The sequence below is a fragment of the Bombyx mori genome, chromosome 15, assembly GCF_030269925.1.
Source record: "Bombyx mori chromosome 15, ASM3026992v2".
In the NCBI taxonomy this organism is placed as follows: domain Eukaryota; kingdom Metazoa; phylum Arthropoda; class Insecta; order Lepidoptera; family Bombycidae; genus Bombyx; species Bombyx mori.
The window spans coordinates 5569136-5592326 of NC_085121.1; the positions used below are offsets into that span (position 1 = coordinate 5569136).

General features: G+C 39.0%; 2 protein-coding genes and 1 long non-coding RNA gene across 15 annotated transcripts in view; 2 read left to right on the plus strand and 1 right to left on the minus strand.

The window, feature by feature from the left end:
• The window catches only part of LOC101737360 (uncharacterized), a 25869-nt gene continuing 2678 nt past the window's right edge, over positions 1–23191 (plus strand). Inside the window, exons 1-6 of one of the 13 annotated variants that reach the window (XR_009974981.1) lie at positions 1–49; positions 8268–8356; positions 11360–11431; positions 11905–12135; positions 19221–19320; positions 21380–21449. Coding sequence is in view for 8 of the 13 variants with exons in the window: in XM_062672458.1 (XP_062528442.1) it covers positions 21145–21301; positions 21380–21449 (227 nt within the window). In the remaining 5 variants the exon portion in view is untranslated. Of the gene's footprint in view, positions 50–86; positions 644–8267; positions 8357–11359; positions 11432–11904; positions 12136–13614; positions 13984–17590; positions 17661–18016; positions 18206–18605; positions 18750–18823; positions 18976–19108; positions 19321–20250; positions 20509–20836; positions 21302–21379; positions 21450–22532; positions 22662–23191 lie in introns of those variants that run through there. The other 12 variants (XR_009974977.1, XR_009974978.1, XM_062672462.1 and 9 more) reach the window with 12 other exon arrangements.
• Positions 1424–3894, plus strand: LOC101736485 (zyxin). The gene has a single exon (XM_004928540.4). The coding sequence runs from the start codon at positions 2816–2818 to the stop codon at positions 3620–3622; it is 807 nt and encodes a 268-aa protein (XP_004928597.4). The 5' UTR covers positions 1424–2815; the 3' UTR covers positions 3623–3894.
• On the minus strand, positions 12280–20883 carry LOC134200175 (uncharacterized). The gene is made up of 4 exons (XR_009974982.1): positions 20786–20883; positions 18611–18857; positions 17638–17673; positions 12280–16645 (listed from the first exon to the last, which is right to left on the minus strand). It is a non-coding gene; the product is annotated as an uncharacterized LOC134200175 (long non-coding RNA).

Consider the following 23191-nt stretch of genomic DNA (forward strand, 5'->3'; position numbering starts at 1 on the left):
CGCGTTTCCGATCCGGCGGTAGATTCTGCGAAGCACTGTTCTTGTTAGGGTAAGTGCTAGCAACGTCGTCAGGTTTGAGCACTGTGAGCTCAACTACTTGTTAGGTTATGTTGACGTAGCTTCTCAAGGTAATCAGCTTAGGTATTTATTTTTTATTTTTTTTATTGCCTTTGTAGGCAGACGAGCATACGGCCCACCTGATGGTGAGTGGTTACCGTCGCCCATGGACTTCAGCAATGCCAAGGGCAGAGACCAGCCGCTGACTACCGCTAGGTAGGAAAATAAAAGCTAGATTCATCGAACCAGTAGATGAACTCACCGGGCTCTAACCAGAGACGTTGGTAACAACAGCGCTAGAAAGAGCAGTGCTTCGCAAAGTTGTTTTTTCTCTCTACCTAAGCTGATGGCCTTGATAGGCAATTTCAGCGTAACTCTAACAAGTAGGTGAGCCCACGGTGCTCAAACCTGATGACGTTGCTAACATTAACTCTAGCAAAAGCAGTGCTTCGCAGAATCTACCACCGTATCGGAAACGCGACCCATTGAGAAGATCCGGCGAGAAACTCAGTGGGCTGTGTCTGTGGGTTAATTTACTCGCCGAGCTCTTCGTCGCAAGCAAAAGGTTCGACTTGTATAGGTATAGGTATGTAAGCATATTTTTTTTATTTTTATTTATTGCTTAGATGGGTGGACGAGCTCACAGCCCGCCTGGTGTTAAGTTGTTACTGGAGCCCTTATACATCTACAACGTAAATGCGCCACCCACCTTAAAATATGGAATAACATCGTGTAATAAAAATCAAACCCGCAAAATTATAATTTGCGTAATCACTGGTGGTAGGACCTCATGCCAGTCCGCACGGGTAGGTACCATCACCGTGCCTATTTCTGCCGTGAACCAGTAATGCTTTTCGCCTTGAAGGGTGGGGCAGCCGTTGTAACTATACTTGAGAGTTTAGAAATTATGTCTCAAAGTGGTCGGCCCATTTACGTTATAGATGTCTATGGGCTCTCCTCCTCCTTGCGTCGGTTTCCTCATTACTGAGGGTCGTGGTCATGGCCTTGAAACAGTTTAAATGTTTCTCTGTCCATGACTCTCTTGGGATGTAATTGTGGTGGGTTCCCACGTCCTTCCACATCAGTATTTCGAAGGGATTTAGTCCTTCACGGCAAACTGGTCCCGCTCCGGGTCTCTGGTTGTATCCGGGGGCTGGGTTATTTCCCGCCGCCCAGTGCTCGGCGTTGACGTTTTACGGTAGGAATGTCCAGCTCTACTCAACCCTCCTCTTTTCTCATCCGGGCTTGGGACCGGCAATGGCAGAGTTAATGGGCTCTAGTAACCACTTAACACCAGGTGGGCTGAGAGCTCGTCCACCCATCTAAGCAATAAAAATAAAGAAATAAAAGCTACGACAAATTTATAGTAAAATTTATATTTTAAATGTTTTTAAACTCCGATACATCAAACAAGTCAAACGTATGAACTGCGAAAACTTAGCTGTGTAAGGTGTGAGAATAAATGTTTTATTGATCTAATTACTTGAAATATATAAATAAAATAAAAAATATTTACGTATTTGTATTATTTTTAATAAGTTCGTATAACTAGTTATCTCACCGCCTGGCGGGGCCCCATTTCAAGCATAAATTAAATCAATCAACCAATGATCGTTGATACCTCTTGAGAAACGTTAAAGCACAATGACTTTAAATTAAAGCTCCATCGAGGCATTGATGTACTAGAATATAGTGAAATTTCAGAAAGTCAATGTAATAATATTCAACACGCCAAGAAGAATAAGAATGTTTTTAATTCTAAATAAAAAAGACAAATTACTGCTTAAGTTTCTTTGTAAATACCTATATTTCAATTTTAATATAATTAATGGCCGTTGGTTTGTTTCAAAAACTGCTGTATGCCGCAATGCATTTCTGTTAGACGCCAGCAAAAGCGGACGCGGCGAACGGCGTGGTCGGCCGTTAACAAAAAAACAACTTTCCAAGAAACGACGATGGCGCTAAGTTTACGAAGCATGCCAAAACGTCACAAGCACAACGGTTAGCTTCATAACTTGAGGTCTTCTGCTTCCGTTAAATCCTGGGACGAAATAACTTGTTGATGTGCGTTGCGGGTGGGACTGATGTGAGCGGGTGTAAGAGGGGCTAGCGCCGCCGAGCGACGGCCTGTCTACGGCGGCGAGCCGGCGACACCCTGTCTGCCACGGTCGGCGGTGTTGCCGTTTCGCACACATTCCTATCCGCCCGCACCCCTCTGAATGGTTATAAGCCCGGCCGTGCGTACAAAGCGTCAACGTCGCATGCAAACTTGTTTCGTAAACGGATGTGGCAGCGACCGGGGCAGGGCAAGATTATTTGTCTCGCTCTCCAGGCTAAAGTGTAGGTTGAATGAAAAAGACAGCAATAGTGGCGCTACGTGCTATCGGCTCCCACTTGCGGCATTTTTTCACGCCGAGAATGAGGCGAGATTACTGTCTTAGGCTATGTACACATACCTTAATTTTAAATTATAAAAAAATATATAAAATGGTTAAACCGATTTTTAAGTGATTATTTAAAAACTTCTCTTTCTAAATTATGAAATTTAACTATAAATCCCACATTAAACAGACTTTTAAACCAATATTTCCTATGGAATATCGTTGCGTGAAGTTCATGAAGTTTTAACTTAACTAAATTATATTGCCGATTAAACACATCGTAAAAGCTTTTTGTAGTGTGTAAAATAAAGGTACACTAAGCGTGGTACAAAGGTTGATTGTTTTTTTTTTTCGTTCGTTGGTATGTCTCTAGCCTTATGCTATATGAGGCTCGCACACTCACGCACGTCGGACAGGCAGCAACATCCGCGGCCTGCGCGACTCCCGCTCTGAAGTCTGAGCGAGCAGTCAGTTCGGCGCCGTCAACCAACACGCGCACACGTATCCACAGTAAAATGGCAGCCGCCCACACGCACCCTGCCCCCGCGCCCTCAGACCGTCGCGCTGAGGGCCGAGCTGGTTCCCGCCGTATTTTTCCACCACAATTTAAACTACAAGTCCTTGAAGCGTACAGACGTGATTCCCAATGTAGAGGAAACCAACGTGCCACCGCTAGGAAGTTTGGCATCCATCGCAGACAGATCCAAAAGTGGCTACAAGCTGAACCTGCTTTGCGAGCGGCGCTGTTAAGGAGAGCTCCACAGCCGGCGCCATCACCTCCTCCATATGCTGCTGGTTCCCCCGAAAGTGCAAGATTACCTACACCACCTCCACCTCCTACGATGCCAACGTCAGTTTCATTGCCTACACCTCTACCTGTTCAAGCATTGGTACAGCCGTCAACAGAACCTATAGATTTATCAGTACGGAGATGTTCACCGCTAACGTTAGCGCATCCACCAGTTGCACCTGAACCACCTCGCAAGCCGTTTAAATTATTCCGACCTTACTTACTTGAAGATGAAGATGAGAAGCGACCATCAATCGCTTCATTGCCAGTTTCGAATACAGGATATGTTTCTGCGTTTGTGCCAGTACAAAGTGCAGCGGGTTGCGCCTTGACCGCGTGTTCTGCTCCTCATTGGTGTGCAGCTATGCCCTCTTACTCGGCTCCTTTGAGATGAGAGGACGCCGAAGGGGCTGAGCTCCGTATTTACTGTGATCTAGTCGCCGACGCCCGCTTGGCGCCATCTGGGGCGTAGCCCTAAATCACTGTGCCTTAACATACACGCCGCCATAGTGCATTATGCCGTCAACCTTAAATGACTGCTTATTTTGTGTATTAAATATTAGAATGTATTTTTATAAGTGCAGTTTATGAAAGAGTACCTACATATTATGAAATGTTATTACTATACACTATTATATAAAATAAAGAGAGTTGTTTTAAAATGTACCTCTACTTTCATTGCCTTTAATTTTCTTGTTACGCTTGGCAGGTAGCGCTGGCGCTTAAATACATATTGACTACCTGTTGGTCCCATTCTGCTGTTAAACTTTGTTCTTTAGAACGAGATGTTATTCAAATTAAAATACATCATACAAAATAAGGAAGCAATCAAGCTCAAAATTAAGAAAAAAAATGTGAAAATGTGCTTTTCACAATGACCAGCTTAAAATTAATATGGATGAACTTGAACGGTGTTATTGTAAGTTTTTTTTTACAAAGTTATAGTAGTTAATTACATCTATAGTGTAATAAAATTCAAGTTGAATGAAAATAAATTAAATAATCAGCACATAAACTATACCTATAATGTGCTTGGGTTAAGGCCTCATTGGGCTTATTTTCATTGACTTTCTGCACTATAACGATAAAAATAATCATAAATTTAATATGAATTCTAATAGATATTTTTTAACGTGACGTGTTGTCTTCCAAAATATTCTCATGAACAGATATCATATTGTTAGACAGTTTGATTTAGCGTTTATTATTTTAATTTTATCGATTTGGTAAGGTAAAGTTCACATTTGTATTGGTATGTGAAGTTCTCAATTGAAAAAGCCCGAAATTATAAACTATACAAAAAAAATCCATAACAGAGTTTATTGGCGTAGCTAGGGAATAGTAATCCAGTTAAAAGATGATTTAATTTTTGAAGGGTTGATAGATTTTTCTTAAATTAAAAAATTAACATCCGTTTAGTACTTAATCGATAAGTTTAGTAACACTTGACAATGCGACAGCGAGGATTATGAATATATTAACAATTTAAGTAGAACTGAAATGGTCGTGTCGTGGTCGTAGCGCGGTGATAGACGTAAAATATGGATGTGTCACGCATGGTTTACATAATTCGGACAAACAAACACTAACAAGTGCTACGTTTAATTGTACTTTTATATCATTTTATAGACAAATAATAATATGAATAATGGTTATAAATACTATATAAGTAAAAATAATAGGCTTGATACTTTCTAGATATGTATTTGCATTGGTGTCCATTTATCTATATAATACTTTTCAAAAGGTCTGTAAATATTTATGATTCGTCTCGCAAACAGCAAATATTCTCCTTATTACGGATAGGTATTTACAATATGTACAAGAATTATTTTTTAAACGTGATCATTCGTGATCAAGCTTTCCATTATCATTTCAGTCATTGTAATCAACGGAAAGAAACTTCAGTAAGTAGTTAATTTCGTTTGTTATCAGGCGATAAGACGGAGAGTTTCAAATTATTTGATTGGTTGATTCTATGATTGGCCATTTCAGTGATTAGTCCATTGAAACGTCAAACATTAAATTTTCCTTCATGATAATATGACTTAAAATGATATTTTTTTTACCATAAGTGTATCATCAATTTTTTGGATGGAGAGAATTAATATTACATTTAATTATTATTATATTGTCCACTAGCGTGTTGAAGAGGGATTTATTATGCGAATTTTAAATAAATGTAATCGATTTTAAGAGGAAAGTAAAAGACATTGGATTGAAACTTTCAAATGAAATAAATATACCTAGATATAGAGGAACCGAGGGAACCGGCGGTCGTGTTGCTGGCGGCCGCCGGTCCGGCGTCGGGGGGACGGCGGGATGGATGTAATGTGCACTGCGTAAACCCTGTCCCGCCGTCTCAATAGCTCCGACTGGGTTCCCACCCGGTCCGGGGTAGGGCGCCGGCTGTGAGCGGCAGGAGTTTTTAGTGACGTTCGACTCCCACATACCCCACCTGCCGTGCGGGTGGGGATCCGGCGATGTTCTCCAGTGGAAAAAAAAAAAAGATATAGAGGAAATCTTTCTTGACCTATGCAAGTGTAGTTTTTTTTTTTTATGATTGAAGGATTACTGGTGGCCCGGAGGCCTTTCCAGTTTCACCAGGACAGGTGGGCGAGCAAAGGCTTAGCCAGGAGGGGTGGGATTTGCTAAGAGATTCCCGAGCGCCTCCGAAGGAGACCTAACAGCTCAAGAGTAGCTGCTTCGCGAATGAATCTACTACCGGATCGGAATCGCGACTCGCTGAGAAGATCCGGCGAGAAACTCAGCGAGCTGATTCATGGGTTAGGTTGCACGGCGAACTCTTTGTCGAGTTCGACGAGTACGGTTACCGGGGTCCCTAAGCCTGCTCCTAGTGTTTTTTTTTTCTCTTTTTATTAATGCATAAAACAAATTACAACCAAAGAAATTATAAGTTTAAATGTTTAACATAACAATCTGGATTGCAATTCAAATCAGGTGCATACAGAAAAAAAATTACAAAATTTTGTTAGAGCTGAAGGCGTCTAATGCAAAGGTTATTGGATCTGATGGATCCGTAAGGACGTGTCTAGGGCGTCGACGGTGATTGGCTTCTGCGTGATCAGGATTCGGGGAGTAGTCAGCGGCGGCAACGATAAGGCGATTATCATGACGCATAGCCTTATCGAAGTACCGTTCCGACGCTGACTTCATGTATTTCTGGATAGATTCGAGGCCCAGGTCGTCGTGTAGGTCAACATTCCTCACGAACCACGGAGCTCCGACAGCTAACCTGCAAAAGCGGGATTGTAGAGATTGGAGGGTGTCTATGTGTGTGCGGGCCGCGTGAGCAAACACCACACTCGCGTAAGTTATGACGGGCCTTATGCAAGTTTTGTAAAGTGTCACCTTGTTCCGAAGTAAAATGTCCCATTTTACTCCGCTTACAGATCATGGGTTAGAGTCTACCGAGAATAAACGCGGCACGGTCACGGACTGATTTTATATGCGGGCGGAATGTCATCGATGCATCCAGGGTAACGCCCAGGTACTTGACCTTCCTGGCCCAGGGTATGGGTTGTCTAAAGAGAGTAATCGGGGGTGTGCAAGTGTAGTGTTGGCTCACGCTGCCCGCACTAACTTGAAACCCCTTCAAACTATTCAATCCCGTTTTTGCAGGATAGCCGTCGGAGCCGTGGTTCGTGAGGAACATCGACCAGTATAACGACCTGGACCTAGAGTCTATCAGTAAGTATCTACAGTCGGCATCAATGCGCGCCACTTCGATAAAGCGGCACGACATGAGAATCCTTTCATCGTGGCCGCCGGAAACTACATAGCCGATCCTGCAGACCAAATGGTAAACAGTCAACGTCGCCCAAAACACGTCATTTCGGATCCTCCTGATCCACTAACGGTGCTTTTAGGTACCCCAAGCACCGGTCATTGTTTTCGTCGAACCCGTCGCTTGCGACGAAGGGCTCGGCGAGTAAATTAACCCACAGACACAGGGCACTGAGTTTCTCGCCGGATCTTCTCAGTGGGTCGCGTTTTCGATCTGGTGGTAGATTCTGCGAAGCACGGCTCCTGCTAGGGTTCGTGTTAGCAACATCGTCAGGTTTGAGCCTCGTGAGCTCAACTATTAGCCCGGCGACGCTGACATGGTCTCTCTAGACCATCAGCTTATGCAGGAAAAAAAAAAGGAAATCATTATATTAATATTATACATAATATTATACACGCGACATTCCAAATTCGTCTAATAACAATGAATATAAAAGTGATAACTATTAACATAGGCTTTTTAGGTTAAGCAACTTCATTTAGTAAAAGAAACCTTGAAACAAACATTCTGATATTGATAGAGTTTCATACGCCTATTCTATCAAGTGAATCGAGTACTACCAATATTTCTATTGCTGTATGTATTATTAGCACACTTCAACCTTTACGGAATTCCTGGTATACCGTATGCACCAACTAGTAAATATTTTACCAGACTAAATGCTTTTAATTCGGTTTTATTTGGTTCACATCGAAACCACGTTGTCCTATAGCGTGAAAACATGAACAAAGTTCTGCGGTTTTGTAAACAATTTCAGAGCTGAGTTCATCCATACTACCATTTACACTCCGGTTTGAGCCCAATGAGCTCATCTACATGTTAGGGCGAAGCTTTAGATGAACTTCCCTCTTCGGTGTTTCCTGAGCGTTATAGCATGTCTTCGTTCAAACGAGGTTTGCGGAGATTACTTAGCGGTAGGCAGAGGCTTGGCTCTGCCCTTGGCATTATTGCTAACGTCCATGAGCGAAGGTAACCACTTACCATTAGCTGGGTCATATGCTCGTCTGCCTTTCTAAATCAAAAGAGTTTAATCATAATAACAATAATCAGTTTAATCATAGTCGCTTTTTTCATAATACGAAATTTGTCCTACAAAAAACGTATTTTCTTGTTTTAATTTTTGATGAATTTTAATGTATTAAATCAATTATTATTAGAAACGGTTTAAATATAAACTGACATTCATCTTTCGAGAGGGTACAAATAAATTATTATGGATGATTTTCAGTAGCAGTGGGGCAGAAAGTAATGGCGTCAAGCAGTCTGGCTACACCACTGTGGAGGGGTTCGTCGTGGTCGTTGATCGCACATTCGACTCAGGTACAAACACATGTGGCGTTCTAAAGCATTAACCATTATGCATTGTAAATTGCAATACATTTGATTTTAATTTGTATGTATAATTAATATATTGCGAATAAAAATTCAACGATGTAGAAATTACCTTTTTTTCTTCTTTATTAATTAGTATAATACATACAGAAATGACAATAATAATTAAGGTGTGGCAATAGACTACTGTACTAGCAAAGTAGTGGAATACTTCGTTAATTGTAGCAATGTCATTCACTAGAGTCTGAAAAATTCTTATGATGTAGCTTGTATATTTTGGTCGTCCGTGCGCGAACTGACAAACATTGACGCACGCACCTGACGTCTTCATATTATATTTTACTTACAAAATATATATAATAAACGTTTAGAAATATAAAAGCTAGCGTATCAAAAGCGTTTTATATTGCATGTTTGTTGCATTTGCAGATGGTTCAGATGTGCGAGTGTTTACGACTTTCAGCCGGACGCGAGTTTGGCCCATAAAGCAAAAATTAATGGGTTTTAACTTTACCAACCGACGAAGTCAAGGATATTTTTGGCAAACACTGTCACAGGATATTCTTGTTTTAGTCTACCGGTACCTGACTATTGTTGAAACAAGGCCAAGTATGTAGGTATGCCTTGGATTTTCCAACTTATGAAAATGGACACACAATCTCAAGTTACTGGCCGAAGTTGCCGAAAAGTTTCGAGCGAACCTTAGCTCATGGCATTAGCCCGCTGTGTTTGTCGCCGAATCTTCTCAGTGGATCGCAATTCAGATCTGATGGTAGATATACTCGGGAAGGAGCCGCCCTTGAGCTATTGTGGCTCTTCTGGAGGCGTTCGGTCAGCTATTAGCAAACTTTCCCTTCCCAACTGAGCCTTCGAATTCAGCCATTTGTCAAGGTCTCAGGGTCAAAGGCGATTTTTCCATCGCAAAAAAGCCATTGTTACGGTTAATGACAATTAAATAGTAATTTCTGAGAAATCAGGCTACTTACATATAATTTCAATCATTCATACAATTTTCAAGGAACTGTTTGAGATGATTCCCTCATCTCCTTTTTGTCATCGCACCTCCCGCCATCGAAGCAGAATTCATCCATATTATCTGGAACCGCTGCGTTCATCGACAGTGCGTTTCCAGAGGTCTTTTTTTGCCACATACCTACCATCCGGTTATGGAATGAGCTCCCTTCCACGGTGTTTCCCGAGCGCTATGACATGTCCTTCTTCAAACGAGGCTTGTGGAGAGTATTAAGCGGTAGGCAGCGGCTTGGCTCTGCTCCTGGCATTGCTAAAGTCCATGGGCGACGGTAACCACTCACCATCAGGTGGGCCGTATGCTCTTTTGCCTACAAGGGCAATAAAAAATAATAATAATAATATAAATTGGTGCTAGTAAGTGGGAATATCTTTAAATTCAGGTTCCATGTAACTTGTCTGACTGGATTATTTTCATGAAATTGCAGCTTATTTTGCAAATTGGAACCGTTTTTGACGTGCTATTTTATGAAATGCGTTTTTAAGGTCTTGAATCGATTGTGGGCTTAGACCTGATTCAGCGAAGCAATGATCTTGCTAGGACCGATGTTAGCAAATCTTCTCAACAGAGCTCAGTGAGCTCGCCCTCCAACGAAGGCGAAACCAGAATAGCCCTTCGAGGCTACTAGCAGATGGGTAAAAAAAATCTAAAGGCGTTAAATCACAAGATTTGGGTGGTCAAATGTGATCGCCTCGCCAAGAAATCACACGGCCAGGAAACTTTAATTGCAAAAGTCTTTACTTCTTATTTCTTTTTGAAGTGAAACTTCTTTAAAATCGTTGTGATTTCAAACTCGATGAAACGAAATGAAACGAAACGAAAAAATAAGTGTGCCGCGATTGGCTTGCCGAAGCGGCTCCGAGCGGCGCCGACAAATGAGGAAGCGCTCCACACGGTCTCGCGTTCCCGACTGGTTCGGTGTGTTTTTGACGTCCGTGCACGCTGTCGTGGCTCTCGGGGCGTCCTGAGATACTTTTATTTCTATTTATGTTGTTATCAACAGATGTCGCTGCACGTAAATTCAACACATTCAAACGCAAATTCACATTAATATCCTATAAATCCAGTAATATAAAATCATTAATCGCAATCCATTCACCGTAATATTTGCTCCGGTCTCATTTTCGAAAAAGTAAGTTTCAATGACTCGTTCAGACCATAAAATTGCATCAAACAGTCACACGTTATGATGGAGAGATTTTCAGCAATAAATCTTGGGTTTTGTGAACACCAACTGTAGGTACAACATGGGAGTGCCGGACAGACTCATGCTCGTTATATGCGACTACTTGTCGAACCGCTCGTTTCGCTATCGAGTAGAGGGAACTCACTCTCGCCCCAGCAACTTAACGGCTGGAGTCCCGCAAGGCTCCACGCTCTTCCCGTTACTGTTCATTTGTATATCAACGATATACCCTAGTCTCCTGAGACCCATATAGCGCTCTTCGTCGATGACACGGCAATGTACTACTCATGTAGGAAGAAGTCGTTATTGCACTGGCGACTCCAGACCGCAGCAACCACCATGGGACAGTGGTTCCGGAAGTGGCGCATCGACCTCAACTCCACGAAAAACACAGCGGTGCTCTTCAAAGGGGTCGCCTTCCCAAAACCAATTCGAGCAGCGCACTCACAAATAGGCACGTTAACGCCTCCGCCATTCGCCCCATCACTCTTTTCACCCAGCCCATACCGTGGGACTCGACGGTCAAGTATCTAGGCGTCACCCTCGACAGAGGGATGACATGCCGCCCCCATGTCAAGTCGGTACGCGACCGAGCCGCGTTCATATTACGCCTCTATCCGATGATTTAAGTAAGCGAAGTAAGTTGTCCCTTCGTAATAAAGTAACACTTTACAAAACTTGCATACGCCCGGTCATGACCTAAGCTAGTGTAGTTTGCTCACGCAGCCCGTACTAATTTAAAACCTCTTCAATTCATTCAACCCCGTTTTTGCAGGATAGCCGTCGGAGCACCGTGGTACGCAAGAAACGTACCTACATCTCGACGACAACATGGACTTTACTGGTGGTAGGACCTCTTGTGAGTCCGCGCGGGTAGGTACCATCACCCTGCCTATTTCTGCCGTGAAGCAGTAATGCGTTTCGGTTTAAAGGGTGGGGCAGCCGCTGTAACTATACTGAGACCTTAGAACTTATATCTCAAGGTGGGTGGCGCATTTACGTTGTAGATGTCTATGGGCTCCAGTAACCACTTAACACCAGGTGGGCTGTGAACTCGTCCACCCATCTAAGCAAAAAAAAAAAACAAAAAAAGAACATGGACCCTGAGTCCATCAGCAAGTATTTATAGTCGGCAACAGTGCGCCATTTCGAAAAAGCGGCACGACATGAAATCCTCTAGTCGTGGCCACCGGAAACTACACACCCGTTCCTGCGGACCGAATGGTAAACAGTCGACGTCGCCCTGAACACGTCACTTCGGATCCTCCCGATCCACTAACGGTGCTTTTAAGTACCGAACCCCTTGTTCACGCTTCGCAGAATCTACCACCGGATCGGAAACGCGACCCACTGAGAAGATCCTGCGAGAAACTCAGTGCGCTGTTTCTGTGGGTTAATTTACTCGCCGAGCCCTTCGTCGCAAGCGACGGGTTCAACGACGACGGTGACCGGTGCTTGTGGTACCTAAATGCACCGTTAATGGATCGGGAGGATCCGTAATGACGTGTTTTGGGTGACGTCGACTATTTACCATACGTTCTACAGGATCGGGTATGTAGCTTCCATCGGCCACGACAAGAGAGTTCTCATGTCATGCCCAGTGTCGGATTAAGCAAGCGCGGGGCTAGCAAATTATTTCAAATAGCCCTTGATCTACTATCGGTTCTTAAGTATAAAGTGGTAAAAAAACAAATCAATAGTCTATACGTTTATTTGCCATCTATAGGTTACAATTTTGTGGGTATTTAGTAAATTACTATAGGCGCTGTTAGGCTCTGACAAGTACAAAAAGCCAGAGATGAGATTATCTAGCTATAAAATAATTTTGTTTTTGAAGACTTTTTGTAGAGCTGATTATCAGGCTGATTGAAATTCTACACGTTTATACAAACAACTTTTTCTTAATAAGTCACTGAAAAAATTAAGCTCGGGCAGAGATAAGTGGGTTTAAATATGCGGGGCCCACGTTCGCGCGGGGCCCGTAGCAATTGCTACTCTTGCTACATGGTTAATCCGGCACTGGCCATGCCGCCTTCTCAAAGTGGCGCAATGATATGTCAAGTAGTGACAGCTTGAGCCATGATACCTATTAAAATGGCGGGCAAAATAAAGTAACGTATTTTTGGAGCACCCTGTAGACTGAGGTAGGTACTAGGTTGAAGTGAGTGGACAGAATTTATCATCATCACATAATGCTATTGTGTGACAAGTACCTAAATTTTTTTAGAGATTTATCGTAAAATTATGGACGTACATGTCCGTCGTGCTATTTCGAATTTAAGTATGCGTCGCGTATATAATTAAAACGTATGTCCATAAAGCCAATAAATTTTGAATCAACATTAGCAATAGTGCAAAATTTTCGTTGTCGTCTATCATTAACCGTACCATATCTCTTCGTTTTCGAGAAACGGTTCAAACACAATATTAATTAATCCATCAATTGTTTTCGAAAAATACTAGGCAATTTTCATGATCGCCGTTGAAAGCCTCGTCTCTATCTAAAATCTAGAAACACGCATTATTAGGTTGCCAAATAAGTCAGCCGAGTGTCACGTCATTTGAAACATAAATAGTACAAGTCACAAGACAGACCGGTCGGCGGCAACGCACACAAGGGGATATGTGCTGCGATTGTGTGCGCCGAGATGGCCGCTTCGCTTGGCGCCAACGCCGCCTGCGTGTTATTTCCAACGCCATTACTCACACCGGCCTCGACTAATTATAATATTCAGCGAGCCCACATCGTTCACAGCTACGAATGTCCAGTCATATCCTGCACAATGAACTAATGTTCGGCGGCTATTTTTTAATACATGTAAAATTGACATTTTCCCGATTTTTATTCATATTGTAAAATCAGGGACAAATGAAATATGTGTTCTAGTTTAATGAATTCATGCCTGCGCTCATTTGTTAATTATTTTAATTAATATCACTTCATTTGATGTTCGGCGAGATCACAGATGCCGGCGCTGCGAAAACGGTTGTTTTCTGTAAACATGGAGTGTGTATTACTGCGCACTCAATAGCATAATCGTTCTGCCCTTTAACCTAGACGTTCGTGTTTTGTGATAATGGATCCAGCACGCACTACTTTGCAAGCGCTCTATTTGCAGTTATTGTTAAAATGAAAATCATATTTAGATGTGCAAAATGATATTATACAAACACAAGTAAATCCTAAAAAAGTAGATATTATCATATCAACATGTCTAATTAAAAATGAGTTGATTGCTTTAAAATATCAATTTACACGAAATTGGTTTAAATCAACGGAAAATTTTAAACTAAATACTCACAAGAAAGAGTTTCTTGTATTTAAGGTTACATAATAAGTAGCTTAAACAGCTCTGGAACTTTCCACAGTACGATGACAACAAACTAGGCAACTTAACGGTACGTTATTAAATTCACACGTATTCTTCAATTATGTAAATTTAAGAATCAATATTTAATAACATTTTTTTTCATTTGGATTTCTGATCATTAACCTTTTTATAAATTTTCCGGATGTTTAGAAACGATAATGGCTTAATATCAAGATTTTACATATAATTCATTTCATTTTACTGCAAGAATATAATAATTGAAACAGCTAAATTTTACGCTATTACGCGAAAATGGCGATGAGTGAAAATAGATTTGAATTAATAAATAATTTTTAATACATTTTTGGTGCATAAAAAGCTCGTAAATACCAAACCACACTTTTACCTACTTAAATTAAATTGTATAATAAATAATAATTAATAAATCTTTACATTAAGTTTAATTATGAGTCAATGGACTTTTCACTGATACTTAGTAGATACTTTTAGTGTGAAACGACGGCTAGTTGTGACGCAAATTTATTCGTTGCCAAAGAAAGTGTTTCTGTAGGGTTATTGTTCACGGAGTTAATACTATCGTGCCAACAGTCAAGATAAAAATATCAGAAACTTATGATAGTACGTGCCGTACATAACGGTACATATCACTAATCGTGTGACCAGGTTTTGAAATGAGCTGCGATCATAAAAACATGCTGATATCAGTTTTCATGAGTTTTTTCTCAACGATTGGCCTCTTGGCTTCTTGATAAAAATGAGTCGATTGCACGCCTTGCCACCCGTGTTCACGGACCACCCATGTGTATCACCGAGTTCGCTTTTTTAATCTCCACAGCTCTGATATAAATATCGGTGGCGCAATAGAGATCATCCTTAATGTTGCGCTAAGCCGCGTGAATTCAGGCTGTAGCTTCAATAAAACCTGTTTAACTTGGCTAATCCCACGTCAAGATGTTTTATGATAAAAATTATGAGATTTTAATACGACCACACTAGCGAGGTAATATTTCAGTTTTTTGACAGACGAGAACACAGGGTGCGCCGAAATCTCGTGAGTCTAGCTCGTTAAGAGTAATGTCTGAGATTGATCTCGGACAAGTATCAATTATTCTTAGCACTAATTAAGTTAGGTTTCTATCGGTTAGTCTTGCAAAAACCTTTCAAGCTGAAATGGCATGGTATTAAATGTCGTGGCAATATTTACGCATATCCGAGATAACGACTATTCCAATAGGATTCAAATATTCGTGTCTGATACGTAATCCTGTTTTTGAGAGCATATTATCAGATTTTGATCTTAGATGTATAAAGCTATTAAGATTAGTAAATCGATGTTGCTTATGCAAATCAAATGATATATCTGATCCCACAAATGTTCCTAAATTTTATTATCAATACGCAAAGCCATTTAAGTGTAGATGACCCAGTTTTCGAAACAACGAATGAATCATTTCATTTTGTTGTATGTATTATCATTACATATTTACATACTGGTTTAAGGGGTGGATGGTGAAACGGATATATTATGTAAATTATGAAATCTATAGTTTAAAAACTAAAAGAAAAATTCAAAAATTAAATGGCCACAGCCAAAGCCAAAAAAAAATTTAATGTTTTTTTTTCTTAATGAACCTCTTTAGTATATTGTGCCAAAGTAACTAGGTACAACATTCCACGTATTATTTATCAGGAAAAAAAGTAGAAGGAAGCAAAATTTATATCGATATTATCTGTGAGGATTTAATCTCCAAATAAGTTATTACGAAACTACGTTTAACGCTAGATGGAAAACTAACTTGTGTTGTGCGTCGAGTAATTTAGTAGTCACGCGGGGCGGGGTAGCTCAACTAGCTATGGAATCGTGATTCTGCGTCGAGTTATTTCCATAACAAAAGTAACAATGTTATATTTTCACTCATGTTGACCCCACTACATTATTAAAGACTTGACTCGCAGCATAGGTAACTATTATCACTATAATATTACACATATTGGACAACTCTTGCGTATGTATGCCTACACTGTTGGGCATTAGCCCCGTCCCGCGTCCCGCCGTCACAAGCCGCTCGACGCGCCGTTGCGCTCGCGCCATCGTTTCTCGGAAAACGATAGCTCGATATTATTATGTAGGTACCACACAGCAACACAGTATTATTATAAAGATTTTTATACAGCAATACATAATGTATAAAGTATTTTTATTTATTTATAATACATTGAATACATATAGGCAATATGCGTGTGAAGTTTGTCACACACAAAAATTACAATTAGTTCATCCCAAAATTACACAATGTAATTTTATAAATCTCTTTTTTTATTTTTATTCTTTAAACTATAAAGCAATTTATAATTATTAAAATTTAACTTGCAGTTGGACAAAGGTACATTAGATGAATGAACTATTTTCTGTTTTCAACTGAATAATTTCATTGCAACATATTCAAGCTTCATAGTGCCATCATACAAATATTCATAGACTTACAAAAAAGAAAACAGTTGAGAAATTATAACAATACATTTTCTTATAGGTATTTATTTCATTTATAAACCTTGTATCTATAAATACCACTAACGTAATTCATTTTTTGCCACAAATAAGTCATGCGTCTGAAATAATTAGTTTCAAGGGTCAGTACGTTACAATTGAGACTGACGTCATGTCTCACGATGGGCGTCAGCAGTCACGTTGCGGGGAATATTGGAGTCGGGTTTGAGCCCCGCGAGTTCTAATAAGAAAAAAATTATTTTATAAAACATTTACTATGAAATTTTCATAATATGTAGGAAATTTATATCTAAACGATTAATTATTATTATTATACTGGTTTGAGTTAGAACAATATCCAAATGTGGAACTAATACCTAACACGTCAGTCGTCCGTGACCACGAAAACTTTTTTTTATGATTGAAATATTACTGTTGGCCCGGAGGCCTTTCCAGTTTCACCAGGACAGGTGGGCGAACACAGGCTCAGCCAGTAAGGGTGGGATTTGCTAACAACTGCCCGAGCGCTTCCGAAGGAAACCTAACAAATCAAGAGCAATTGCTTCGCGAATGAATACCACGAAAACTGTAAAGCAATCGAAACATCGGAAATAATGTAAAGATATTAAATATATTATTAATAAATATATATTATATCTATATATATATATATAAATGAATTGCTTTTCGTTAGTCTCGCTAAAACTCGAGAACGGCTTGACCGATTTGGCTAATTTTGGTCTTGAATTATTTGTGGAAGTCCAGAGAAGGTTTAAAAGGTAGATAAATATGAAAATGCTCGGAATTAAAAAATAATAACAATTTTGTTTTTCCTTTGATGTGTCTTCCGTCCGACGGATTCCTTTTGTTTGTTTTAAGTTTATTTTATACATAATTTTAGGTCTTTTATTTATTGATTGAGGCACTACAAAGTCTGCCAGGACAGCTAGTTATATATAAATATATTATTTCCGACATTTCAAAGACACAAAAAAAAATTTAAAATACTTTTAATTGTGGCTACGAGTTGCGAAAACCGGACAAAATAGTAATCATATTAGATTATGATTATATTTGTAACAACAAACGCTTACTTTGCGCATAAAGTAATGCACAGAAACAATGAACTCGATTACTATGCGTTCCTATAACTTATTTAGTATAAGTGCATGTTTGTAGAGCCGCAGCTGACATCCTGGAATGGAGAACTAAGATCGAATCGTAAATACTTACGTACAAAGCGGAATCGTCGACAGGTATGCGTCATGACTGCCACAAATACAAAGGAAATTACTTTACTATTGTCACTTGTCGTAATACATTAGATAAACTACATAATTATATGAGAATGCATTTATTAGGTAAGACTATACTTTTTATGTACTTCTCACGGTCCACCCCCGATTAGCCCATAGACATCACCACATGAATCCCATCATTCACCTTGATATATGAAGTCTGATTCACAATTATAATACTTCCCAAAAATATTAGATAAAAAGCTTTTTTTTTAAATCGTATTTAAATCGTAATCGACATTGTTCGTACTTGTGATGTGATGAAACTACTTTTTATGAAATTCTAATCGGATCAGCAATAAATATAAAAGTGGTCGTACACAGCATTCGGTTCTTAGCTGCACGTAGAGCTTTCATTGTAACAGATTAGTTCGTGTTATGGTGTAAAAATAAATTATTGTAAACTTCTTATCCAATTATTTCTACAAAATAGTAGGGCGGTGAATGTATAGGTAATTTATTAGATAGCAAGTCCAGCAAGACAACGCAACTGGTAAGGCAAGGTAGGTCGCACTTTATATGGAGAGTCGTTTAATCCACTGAATAAATTACCTATGTGCCTAGGTTTCTCCTGAATGACTAATGAACATTTAAAGAATTAGCACAATGCGCATGCAGTACACTTTCCAATTGCTTTCGTTAATACGCAGTCGGATCCGGTAAATATACTATAGAAATAAACATGTGCGCTATGCCGTCACCACAGGTGTACTACAATTTATTATGCATGAGCTCTTCTTACTTTTGTATGGGATTTGATCTTGAGTACATTTTCTACGAATCATATAAGATATAATCACCAGAATTTATATTTTAATACTTTAAATTTATATAGGTACTAAATTCAAACAAGTTGGATTAGATGTTATGAGCTAGTAGTAGATTCATCGTATAAGACCTACACTTACTTGAATGGATGTAACGAAAATCAGTTGCTTATTCAAATTATTAGCAGCCGGGAGTTTTATTATGAACAAACACGTCCCGCTTATTGGTAGTAAACGTGGCGCCTGAGGTCATTTTGTCACGTCACCACTTCGCAAAACGGTACGTAGTATCGAAGCAAGTAGAGAATATTGATTTGTAAATGAACCACCTTAACATTTATGTGCAGTATCGTCTCTGTCGATCAGAGTTCAAGTAGTTATTGAATTACTGAAAGAAAATTATTATTGCTTAGTACACTTTTTTAAAACGGGAATAAAAAGAAATTATGTAATTAGATCACTACACAAACACGTGAGTTAACGTTAAACTTCAACTTATAAAATAGGTATCTATCAATATTTATTAAGTATTGTTTTTTATGTTATTAGATTTTGATCATCCTGAAATCTAAATAAATTCACTAATATCTAAATACATATTATATTCTCTTCCGAAATAAAAAGCAAAACTTTTTTTAGACAAATCAAGAGGCCGGCTAAATAAGAACACCAATACCTAAGTGTCATCGTTGTGTTGAAAATTCCTTTGTGGGTATTATTCATATTGTTTCAACGTCATGTATTTCCGCAGCACTGCCATTGACGAAGGGACTAAACCACAAGGTGGCACATACATGTATGCCACGGACAACCACGGCTCATATTGTCAACGAACGCACGATATTATCAAGGTTTCGTATTGCAACCTTTCAATATATATTTTTTTATTTCAATATTTTTTGTATGCCGGAGCTAGTAGCGAACGCGTTAAGTTTGTTAATAATAGTTACATAAATATTAACTTAATTCAGAAAGATTGGCAACAGCGTAACTGTCAACTTTGGGTCCACGAGCTTCGGCTAGCTTAGTCAAGTATACCATATGATCTGGTATGGTTGGTTCTGGATCGATGGCAATGAAAAAGTATGCACTGTACGTTCATTTAGTAGGTGCAAGATCGATATGAAGAATTTGTTTGAACGTCAACGACGTAGGTGTTTGGTGCCACATCATATAATTTACTCAAATATTTAGAACCGTTAAACCATTAAAGATAGTCGTGTGATTTGAGGCACTAATGACCTAGGAACACCTATGAAGTTCTGACGCGCCTGATTGAGAGTCAGGCAATGAAGGTCGCGTTTGCTCAGTACTCATTTGGTACTCTTTATCAGACAAAATCCTATTTCCTAGAGCTTAAGACCTTATCATAGTTTTCCAGTAAATCTTTTTAGTGTTAAACAACATTCTGTTCTAAGGATTAATTTCGGCTATTGACTAAAATTCGGCATTGACTAAGATGTGGCATGTGAAGTTGTATTGATTTTTAATTAATATTTAATAGATATTAATGCTTTAGATAGTTCTTAAATAAAACAATATTAATAATATTAATGGTTATTCGCAAATCGATGACATTAGCTCATCCCTCTCAATCAGGTTAGGAAGTAAATCAATGACTTTAAACACATTTTTCCCTTACTGAAGATAGACAAAGAGAGAGTTAGAGGGTATAAAGAAATTAATTATGTCATTTCCTTATTTATCGAAAATATTTTTTTAGTAAAGCGTGAAAGGCCCTCTGGGTGTTGGGTGAACGTCAAGGCAAACCAGCATGGCTGCGCAGCGCCATCGAGTCTAGTGCGGCCAGCGCCTTGCGCGCCCACCTGACGCGCAACCCACACACCCAATCAACCTACACAGTACACGCCTTTGCCACGCTCATAAACTGTCTACGCATGACGAATAATAATAATAATTAAGCGTGATGCGTGCGTTATGAACAAATTTAGTGTTAAAGATTTATGGAAGACGCCATTTTATATTAAAATCAAACCTAATTTAATCTTTTCGTTATTTTTGTGTCAGCGAAAGAACAGGTTTTTATCTTTATATGCATATTACGTTAACTAATGTGAGTTGAATAACTTAAGAGCATCCGGCTACTTATTAGGCCACACCTTTAAAAGTTCGATTAGTTCTTATTGATGTTAGCACATTCTTATCTTTAGGACGTAATATTTTACTAATTCAACGGGCTTCAAACTTTTAATGGACTTATGAATAAACAAATCGAATAAATAACTACATAGTTGAAAGGACTTCGCACATCGTATCACGTTATCAATACAGCAGGGGTCAGGGATAGGTACTTACGCGGTTACGATATGATAATAATGTATGAAGCATTGAACAACAAATCTGCACGTTTGCGTTCGAACTGGCGCAGCGTAACTTGACGTGACTCATCGCGGAGTGATCGTGATACTACTCACGTCGCCGTAACTTGCCACGACACATTAACTAACGCGTCTCTTTTCGAGACGTAATAGTTTTCTTTACAAAATTTCTTTGCAACAAGCAGAATTTGAATTACATGCGAATTATATAAAAGCTACTAACGTTTTGTGCTTCAACGTCGTGTACAGAATTGTTATGAGTTTATATTGAAAATCATTTGGCTGAAAATAATTAAATATGTATAGGATTAATTTCAATTCAGAAAACGAACGCGCATGATTTCCTATTTTATAGAAATTTTAATTGGTATACCTGATAAGAAAGTTAGTGAAATTTTATTTGAATTTAATTTAATTGAAATTTTAATTTCAAGGAAAACCATGTACCGATATTCGAATATATTAATCATTATTTGCGTAATATTTAACATGAGTAAGATGTCCAATTTATTTGTTCTGTAACAGAAACTAGATTTGGAATTGAAACTTAATTATGCGCAATAACTTACAGTTTCCCGTGAAGGAGTTACTTGTGATGGAAATCTTGAGTACAAGAAAGATCCAGCACCTGATGGGCACAGGTACGTTTTAAAAAGCCTCTATTAAATAATTCTGAATACCTTCCTAGTTCCTAACTCAGGTATTTTTTATTGTAAGGAACCGAAATGGTTTTGTACCAACAAATTAGGTATATGTATTAAAATCTTTCTATGTACTTTTGAATAGAATTTTTTTTTCAAGAGACTCGTTGTAGACATATTTATATACCTTAGACTACTATCTACTACTATAACATGATTTGTAAACAACAACCTAAATTTGATTCTTATTATGAATAGTTGATACTGTTAGTTTTCCAAATAGACTACGAAGTAACGAAACAACAACGAAGGCATAGTATAAATTGACGAGCTAATATTTAAATAGCACTTTGCATCCAAAATTTCAAAATAATAACAAGATTAACAATTTAAACAAGTACATACATAGATACGTAAGAGAATAAGTTAATGAATCATTTAGATACTCCCTGAGTACAGACGAACAGTTACGAATACGAGTATGAAAACTATTTGGGATATTTTGTATTCGTCACGCAAGCACATATTTATTTACTTTTTTCGTTTTTTATTATTATTTTATGATTGATTGGATACCGGAGGCTTTACCAGTTTCACCAGAACAGGTGGGTGAGCACGGGCTCAGTCAGGAGGCGTGGAATTTGCTAACAGTTCAACCGAGCGCCTCCAAAGGAGACTTAACAATTCAAGATCAGCTGCTTCGCGAATTAATCTACTACCGGATCAGAATCGTGATCCGCTGAGAAGATCTAGCGAGAAACTCAGCGGGCTGATGTTTAGGTTAGATTACACTTCGAACTCTGCCAAGTTCGAGGGGTACGGTTACCGAGGTCCCTACGCTTGCTCCTAGTATTAGAGCCGAAGGCGTCTAATGCAAGAGTTATTGGATCTAATGGATTCGTAAGGACGTGTCTAGGGCACTTTTTTCGTGTGTGATTGAAGGGTTTTATTCACGACTTTGATTTGTATAATTTCCTTTCTTTTGTGAATCTATACACTGTTGGGACTTCCTTTTCCTTATTCCTTACTCAATCCCCTATCCACGCCATCTGTTGACACTATAATAAAAACTACGCGTGTAAAAATGGCGCGAAGAGAGTGTGTAAAAAACGAAAACACGGTACCGGTGCAACAACGATAAAATTGTGATTTGTTCAGCACATACAACTCTCGCCAGTGAGAAAATATAATAGTGCATCAACGAACTACGGAGTGAGTCCTAAAACTTATCCTTTTCTCAGTCCCAAACATATCTAAATTCAAAACATACACAAACTACCGAAATCAATAAATAGATAAGGATAAAACGGCTATGTACAATTTTCACCTCTTTTTGTGAACGGCCTGTTTTAAAGTTAATAGCTATTAACGATCTCTAGTTACTTTTAAAAATATTTGAAAGGAATGTTTTCGTTTTCATAAAATAAAATGTGAAATATATGAGGCAAATCAGAATGCAGGTCATCCATGCTTAAAATGCCATAGAAATTATTAAAATTCACAACAATAATATGGCTCGCTCGCTACTGCTCCGTCGGGTACACACACACACACTAACGAAAATGTGTATTTACGATTAGAACTACAAATAAAGGCCACGCGTGCTCGTACTTTGCAACAACTAGGTATATCTTGTGGATCGCCAGCTGATCAGTTGCCGGCAGTACGGTTTCCGTCATGGTCCTTCTGCTAGTGATCTTCTTGTATACCTACATACATAGAAGGGCTGTAGGCTTGGAAAG

Bases quoted from the DNA above. Each gene is read 5' to 3' on its own strand.
- LOC101736485 (XM_004928540.4), top strand. From the start codon at position 2,816: ATGCTATATGAGGCTCGCACACTCACGCACGTCGGACAGGCAGCAACA.